Source organism: Zingiber officinale, chromosome 11A, assembly GCF_018446385.1.
Source record: "Zingiber officinale cultivar Zhangliang chromosome 11A, Zo_v1.1, whole genome shotgun sequence".
Classification (NCBI taxonomy): Eukaryota; Viridiplantae; Streptophyta; class Magnoliopsida; order Zingiberales; family Zingiberaceae; genus Zingiber; species Zingiber officinale.
In genome coordinates this window covers 74,411,893-74,420,441 of record NC_056006.1, presented here as the reverse complement: position 1 = coordinate 74,420,441, position 8,549 = coordinate 74,411,893, and the positions used below count along the sequence as shown (strand labels likewise).

General features: G+C 42.9%; 1 protein-coding gene across 1 annotated transcript; it reads left to right on the top strand.

The window, feature by feature from the left end:
- Window positions 1-630: 630 nt before the first annotated feature.
- LOC122031463 (brain acid soluble protein 1-like) lies at window positions 631-4,851 on the top strand. Its single transcript, XM_042590578.1, has 2 exons — window positions 631-1,009; window positions 4,835-4,851. The coding sequence occupies exons 1-2, from the start codon at window positions 631-633 to the stop codon at window positions 4,849-4,851; spliced, it is 396 nt and encodes a 131-aa protein (XP_042446512.1).
- Window positions 4,852-8,549: the final 3,698 nt, after the last annotated feature.

Genomic DNA, 8,549 nt, shown 5'->3' with positions numbered 1-8,549 from the left:
CCAAATGACAGAGTTGAAGGCTTTGCAGCAGTAGGAGCGGAGAACATAGATGCACTGGAGGGAGTTGATGTAGCAGCATTGGTAAACCCAAAGGAAGGTTGGGACACAGCAGATGTCGGAGTCGCAAAAGAAAAGCCAGTTGCCAAGGTGGACGTGGTAGTAACAGGTGAGGACGAAGTAGTACTACCAGACGACACGACATCGAACGAACTCAGAGCAAAGGAACTGCCACTTCCAAAGGAGAAAGGAGAGGTCGAAATGCTGGTGATGGCAGGAGAGGAGGTAGCGGTAGCAGAAGAAGAGAATAGAGGGGACGCAGAGGAGGAGGCAGGAAACGGGGATACGAAGGATGGAGCTGGAGCAGACGTCGTCGGCACAGAAAAGGCGGGGGGAGATGAGGACGTAGCAAACGAAGGCACCGAAGGTGCGGCACTAGCTGACGAAGCAAACAGTGTCTGAGCCGAGGACAAGGCCGGCGCCGGCGCCGGAGGGGAAGCGGAAGTACCAAACAACGGAGAGGCAGCAGTGGAAGACGAACCGAAGCCGAAGTTGGGAGTCGAAGCCCCCAATCCAAAACCAAAATTAGGGCTTGAGGAAGCGGAAGGTGCGGCGGATGCTGAGGGAAAAGGGATGGGTTTGGGAGAAGAGACCGCCTGCGAGGAAAAGAGACCGGGGGTAGTAGAGGCGGAGGATGGAGCAGATGGCGAGAAAAGACTAGAGGTAGTAGAGGCGGAGGATGGAGCAGATGGCGGGAAAAGACTGAAGGTAGAAGCGGCGGAAGATGGAGCAGACGTCGAGAAAAGACTGGAGGTAGAAAAGGCTGAGGATGCGGCCGATGAGGAGCCAAAGGTTGAGAGGCCGAAGAGAGATGGGGAGGAACCGGCGGAGGAAGAAGCGCCTAGGGAGAAACCAGTGGCGGAAGATGAGGCGGCGCCAGCGGCGGTGGGAGCGAAGGAGAAGGGGGAGGCGGAGGAGAGGGAGAAAGAGGAGGAAGCGGAAGAGACTGAGGGTTTGGGTCGACTTGGAGGAGTTGGGCTGGCGTGAGGAGTTTTGCGTGAGGAGTTTGGGTCGAGATTAGGGTTCAGAGGAGATCACGCGGCAAGGAGAGGAGAAGGCGCTCGTGGAGAGGAGTGGAGAGGAGAAGGCGCTCGTGGAGAGGAGAAGGCACTCGTGGAGAGGAGAAGGAGAGGAGAAGGCACTCGTGGAGAGGAGTGGAGAGGAGAACTCGTGGAGAGGAGTGGTGAGGAGAAGGCGCGCGCGCGTTGAGGGTTTAGAGTTTAGCAAAGCGAGGGCTGCGAATTTATTTTAAGTGAGTTTAGGGGAAACATACACAACACTTTAAAAAACGTTTTTTAAAAAAATATTGTCTTTGACCATAAACAACAACACTAAAGACAACACTTCATTAAAAACCGTTGTCTTTAGTAAAAAGTAAATACCATAGACAACGCTTTTCACTAAAAGCGTTGTAAAACAAAGAACGACAACGTTTTTATTAAAAAGCGTTGTCTATTGGGTGTTGTTGAATGCAAAAATTCTTGTAGTGTACCATTAAATGGCTTTCCCTTGCCATTTATTGACTTCTCCTTGTTATAGTCATATGCAACCCTAGCAGAGACTTGCCCTTAGCCTTGGAGACCTCTCCCTTGCCATGATCATTTGCCACCCTAGCATATGAACTCTCATTGGCCTTGGAGGGACTAGATCGGTATCCCAAGCCCGATCTATCATTGTTGGGTCTTTGGCTACCCAACATCATCCTTAATTCCTTAGATCCAACATTGAATCTCTTAAGGAATTGTTCCAACTTATCAAGCTTTCCCCTTAAAGCTTGATTCTCCTTCTCTAGGTTTCTAACCCTAGAGTTAATTTGTCCAAATTGGACATTCGTAGACCTACCCTTCCTAGGCATATGTCTCCCCTTCTTGGGATTAATGCCTTGGGTCTCCTTAGGTCTACCATTTCTAGATTTTTCATGAATGGGTCTCCTAGGGTTTTGATCTACAATTACCCTACTCCTATCATGATATTTGAAACCAAAATTTTACATGGGCATATAATGATTAACATTATTTTTCCTAACATGCATGGGAACATAAGAATTTGAATTTGAATTACACTTCAAATTAGGGTATACCTCCCTTACCCTTGAAGCTCCCCCTTGACTTGAGCTTTTCTTCTTCTTCTCTTTCTCCCATTTCTTTAATTGCGCAAGCTTCTTGATCTCCCTCTTCTTGGGGCATTTTGTGTGGTAATGTCCCTTCTCCCTACACGTGAAGCATATGATACGCATCCTTTTTCCTTGGGTTTCTTTATTCCTACAACCCTTGTTAGTGTTTAAATTAACTTGAACGGGTTTAGGATTTACCTTCTTCTTACCCATAGGACATCTATTCTTGTAGTGTCCCTTCTCATTGCACTCGAAGCATATTATATGGTCTTTTGACTTCACTTCGGTGGAGGTGCTTGCTAGGTTGATTTCCAAGACTTCTTCTTCTTCTTCGCTTGTCTTGGATTGTTCTTCAACCTTTGAGGATGTCTCCTCATCCACACTAGTGGATGGCATTTCTTCATCCTTCTCCTCTTTCTCCTCGGAAGTTGAGTGCTCTTCACCTTCCGATTGCTCCTCCTCTACTTGAGCTTCTTCATCCATTTCTTCGGATTTTTCTTCTTCTTGTGTAGGCATAGGTTCTTCCCATTGAGCCTTCTTTATCTTGCTCCACAAATCATGAGCATTCTCGTATTTACCTACAAGGCTCATTACGTCATTAGGAAAAATATCAATTAATATAGATATTACCTTGTCGTTTGCCTTTGACCGAGAGGTTTGCTCCTCCGTCCAATGTCGTGGTCGGAGCTTCTTCCCTTTCTTGTCTTTCGGGACTTCAAACGGCTCTTTGACCACCATCATGGTGTTCCAATCCGTGTTGAAGAAGACCTCCATCTTCATCATCCAATATGTGATGTCCCATAAGCCTCTACCTTCAAGCTTTGACGGTTCAATCAAGTCGGTCATCTTTGCTTCCTTGGTGGTTAGTCCAATGGAGAGCGGCCTCGCTCTGATACCACTCGTAAGGAATAGGTCGGCCGGCTTGAAGGGGGGTTGGATAGACGACACCCCCAAATACTCGCTTCTTTCTACAACGTTAGTTTGCGCAGCGGAAATACAAACAAAACAAACAAGCTTAAAGATAAAGGCAAGAAAGAAATGCAAACCAAGCTACACGATTGTTTAACGTGGTTCGGAGATTAGGGCTCCTACTCCACGGCTGTCCGTAAGGTGGACGATCCCGATCCTTCGGTGGATTACTCCCCGGCAAATTCCGGCTAGCTCACGTAGTTCCTTGTGGGTGGAGAAACCTCACCACAACCCTCACAAGAACTCTTTTGACGCTAGGGCACAAGTAGACTACTAATAGAGATTAACCACCTCTATTTCGTCAACCTCAACCAAGCTCCCAAGGCTTGGTTATATAGGCCACGGGTTGGAAAACTCTGCCTACCAGTCGACTGCTAAAACATGCAGTCGACTGCCCTCTGTGGAAATTCGACCGTTACTTCCCAACGGATCGATTTCACACTAACCGAGCGAACAGAGACATTCTGTTCGTTGCCAGTCGACTGCCCCAGTCGACTGCACCAGTCGACTGCTAAAACATGCAGTCGACTGCTACGTACTGCTACAGTAACGCTACAGTATTGCTACAATAAAACCCTAAAACTAGGATTTTGCTCCTAGTACAATCTCTCATGCACTCGTACCCCACCCTTACGACTCATTTGACACTTCGTTTGCAGCTTTGACCTCTTGCCTTCAAGCCTACTTCCTTTTGCTCTCGTCCCTCGGATGCATTCAAGCCTGCGGCTCGTCCCCAATGCCATCCTTCACGTATGCCTTGAAGTCGCTTCCCTTGGCCCTTGTCCTTGCTGCCTTGTCCACGGTCCCTCGGATGCTCCATCCTTCACCGGACCCGAAGCCATCAACCTGAGTCACATCTGTATCCTGCAAACCTGCACAACTCAAATACACATATCAAATACAAGGGTGAACCTAACTTAAACCCTTTGCTCAAACACCAAAACACATGGTCCCGTGGACCATTGGGATTGCTCCAACAATGGATGTAGTAATGTGATCAACCAACTCTTGCTCATTCAAGAGATATTGAATTTTTTAATGTCATATGTCATAGTTAGTGTCATCTAATTTATCCCCTTTCGTTAAGTCAACAATAATATTTTTTGAGGCCATCGGTGAATCACTATATTTAAAATAATAATGAGAAGGCTAAATTGACAATTCTACACATCAGTTTATTTGACCCAAAAACTATATTATAATATTAAATATTCTCGATATAATGAGAATGAAAGTAGACTTAGAGTACTATAGTTATCTCCCATTTATATAAGAATATTCAATTATATTAGGGTAATTTCAATCAAATAATGTAAAGGGAGAGGAACTAACATCTCTCAATTAATAAGCATGTATTTATTAACATGAATATTCAAATAAAAAATTAACTGTAGCTAATCATGTTCAAAAGATATTCGAATAATTTTGAACAATAATGAATCATTCATGTTCAAATAACAAGTAATCATGCATGTTTAAAAACTTTCCTTTAATAAAGGGTGCAACACATGATTTTAAATCATCGGATCATACATAGATTGCTGGAATATGAAGTGCATGAAAAATTTTATTATAAGAGAAAACTAACTAAATTTATTGCATGGACTTAAATAAGACAATCTCAAAATCATGAAGCTAATAATGATCCTAAGTACTAATAAAATCATGTTTAAAATTGCGATAACATTATAATAGCTAAAGCAATCGTCTAGAGACGGGTGGGAGGCATAGCACGGTGCTAGAGAACATGCCGTATGTGATGTCGGACTTGTTACACTGCTAAATTTTCATTATGATGGTGACAAGAGACCAAGTCAGCATTTCCTACACACCCACATCCAATAATGTGGCTAAGTCAAGCTCGACCACAAGGTCCGCTCGGCATAACCACATTAGAACAATGTCTTGCAAGATGGTCAAGTTCACATCACCGATGAGCCAACGCCCTCATGCGGGCCTATTCCACCAAAAAAATGTGTCTGGTCATGGGTGGATCATCGTCGTGCACACCTGCAAAAGCACCTAGGCCACGGTCGCCTCCGTGCTCACCTAGGCTGCTGACCTCTCTGCGCGCCACTGGGCCATGGTCGCCTCCGTGCCTACGTGAGAGGCGTGCATGACCACTGTTGGGGGCTTGGTCGTAGTCTGCGCGGCCTCTGTGTTGGGCCACCTAACCATGGCCTCTCGCGAGGCCACGTACGCCAGGTCGTTCGTGTCTGCGTGGCGACGGGCGTTCGTGGTCTGCCAGCCCACGTTATCGCGAACTGTGCAGGCTTGTGGGAGGTCGCGGTTGGCACGTTCGTGCACGTTTCCGCGAGCCGCGAGGCCTACTGGCCATGGATGGTGCGCCTGTCCACATGGACGTGAGTCGCGCCCCTCGTAGGTTCGTGAGCAGCGCCTGTAGTGTGCTCATGAGCAGTGCCTCCATCCATTTCGCGTGAAGCGCCTCTGCCATGCAAGTGAGCATCGACCGAGTGAGTCAAGGGAGAAGAGTGTAGAGCTTCAACATAATCCCTTGCAATCATCAGTCGCTGATATCTAATAGGCGCCACAGACTCCTGCGTGGGTGTCTGGCAGTTGGCAAGCAAGTTATCCCCATCGTCAGTGGTGGAGATCTTCATTGGTTCAAAATCATCTTCTTCCATTGCAGCAAGCTCTTGCGCATGGAGATCATCTGATGACATCGTGGAGAGAGGAATGGGAAGACTCTTATACCAATGTTATATCTTGATCGAGATGATTACCTCATTGGTTCTGGATTCTCACAGGATCAGGAAGAAGTCTACAAGAGTCTTCTTCGTAGTTCCTCGCTCCAAACGTCCTCAGGATCCGGTGGTGATGTCCTATAAGAGAAGTCTTGTACTCATGTGATCAAGAGAGAAAGGGAGAAACGTGAGAGTTTTTCCCACCTCAAGAGAGAAAACTCTTTTCCTTTTATACACATGAGAGGGGTGTGATTTGTCTCTTTCCAAAGGTTTCTTTGGCAACCTTTGGTCATAGGTTGCTTTGGCAACCTTTGGTGTGGGCAATAACTGGCCATATTAACATCTCTCACTTGCCCACAGATGGCACAATAAAAGGTCAGTTGGTCACTAAGATCAATTCATCTCTCGACACTTGCTTCCCAATATAATAAAGAGGAGAAATGATACAAAATATAGTAAAAGCAGATGAGATTGTAAAGAAAATCCCCCTTGTGGAAATAACATCACCTCCCTTATATACAGAGAGAAGCCTAAGGGGTGCACCTCACTAAGGGATGCACCCCTTTGCAACTAGCGTCATGGTAGTCGCCGCATCAAATTGCCTTCGGACAAAGACCCCAATGTATCTGGGCTTGAGAGCACTATTAGGATTGTGATACATGAATAATAAACTAAAGGATGCACCTATTATATGATCTAGCTATCGTCAATTTCTAAAGTAATATTGAAACTGAAACAATAGCTAGTGAAGAGATGACATGAATCCATTGTAAGGATATTGCTTTTTACTTATCGTCAAAGATCCTACAAACGTAGTGGAAGTCTTCCATAGGATTGAGCTGACAACCATAGGACCTTCTCAATGGGGGAGAAGAATCAAGAGGAAGAGAGCACAATTCACCATGCCCTAAATGAACCATATCTCTTCTTTTATATACCTGACCCAACCTATAAGAACTATCCAATACTATAAATCTCATCCCTTATTAATAGCCCATCAATGTTAATGAACCTAGTTATTGAATCTACACATTGAATCCACATCCATTTAATCCAAACCTCTTTATATGTAATCAAGAATTAGATCACTTAATTGATGTTTAATTTCCTTAATGACAATTAGTTGTGTGTGTTAATCAAGTGTAAGTCCACCTTATGGAGATTAAGCCCACCCTATGGACTTACTTGGATTTAGTCCATCCATGTGGACTTAATCCTACAATCTCCCACTTAAGCTATACTTGATTCCTTATACACCACACAACCCCTTAATTGAGCTTAACATGTTAAACTTTATGGGTTAAATACCCTTTAAACAATCTGGTCCGATAAATCAATTTGTACAAGACTAAAAAAGTCATAGCTGCTATAACTATAACAAAACTCAATAGTAATCACAGTACTAATATCATTAATAATATAGATAATAAAACATCCTAGACCTTTATATATATATTTCACAAACCTCGCAGTACTAACATTAAAGAGACTGAAATTAAATAAAATAACTTCAAATAATAATGCATTACAAACTGGTTCAACTCTGAACCCAAAACAATCTGAGTTTGAACATCATAATAGTGAATAAATCTTCAAAAGAATAGAGAGTGCAACTAACTAGTGAGATGAACTCAACCAACTATCAAAACAAATAACTCAACTCCAACTAGAGGATCCAACATCCTAATGTAAGTAGAAAAGTAGACTAATAAAAGAAGCCCTCGGGTGTCCACTGCTAAGTACAAGAAAGCTCATCCGTTAAGTACTTTCGTCTCCTCATTACCTGCACCATATGGATCTAGTGAATCTAAAAATACAAAAAGTTCAACCTTTATATAAATAACATTTATTCACATTTAAGAGAAATATTTGGTAAATTACCATGTTAAATATCAACGGAGAATAACCTCTGACTTCAGTTTCATGAACCTCTAAACTACCCTAAATTAACATTCACATTTTTAACCTTCGTTTACCTTTGTTATCTTTATTTTACTTGTAAGACTTTACAAGAATTCATATCATTAAATGTAGCTCCTTTATACCCTAACCTCTAATCCTTTGGCCAAACGTTATCCTAGTACTAGGTTGGTAAGGTTCACCAGACCCTTCTTAAGCCGGCTTCCCAACCCCCTCTATTCTGATAAGGTTCACCGAACCCTTTTAAAGCCAGATTTCCAAACCTCTTTAGTTTTAGTAAGGTTCACCAGACCCTTCTTCAGCTGGATTCTCAAACCTCTTTGGTTTTAGTAAGGTTCATCAGACTCTTCTTAAGCTAGATTTCCAAACCTCTTTTATTTTAGTAAGCACTTAAATAAATCAACCCTTTACAATTTAGTTCCTCAACTGTCCATACAGAGGCTTATTAACAAAAATAGTTACTTGGTCAAATAACATGGTAGAATAGTTAAACCTACTAGTTAATCAAAATAATAAAATTCCTAGAATTGAACAAATTTATAACCAAATGGATTTTTCAATATTCTTGCACAAGTTTGAGGGGAGTGTTAAAGAATTAATTGTAAATGGATGATGATCTATTTCTAAATATACAAACTATAAGGATGTAACAGTAAAGATGATAATAGAATAATAATTAGGTAGGGGACTACCTAAGGGGAGTGCCATAATAATAATTCCCCTTTTTAACATAACTTATTAAATTTCTAGATTCTCTAATGATTCATTATTTACACAAGAAGAGT

Excerpts from the sequence above, each read along its gene's own strand:
- LOC122031463 (XM_042590578.1), top strand. The coding sequence starts at position 631 with ATGGGTTTGGGAGAAGAGACCGCCTGCGAGGAAAAGAGACCGGGGGTA.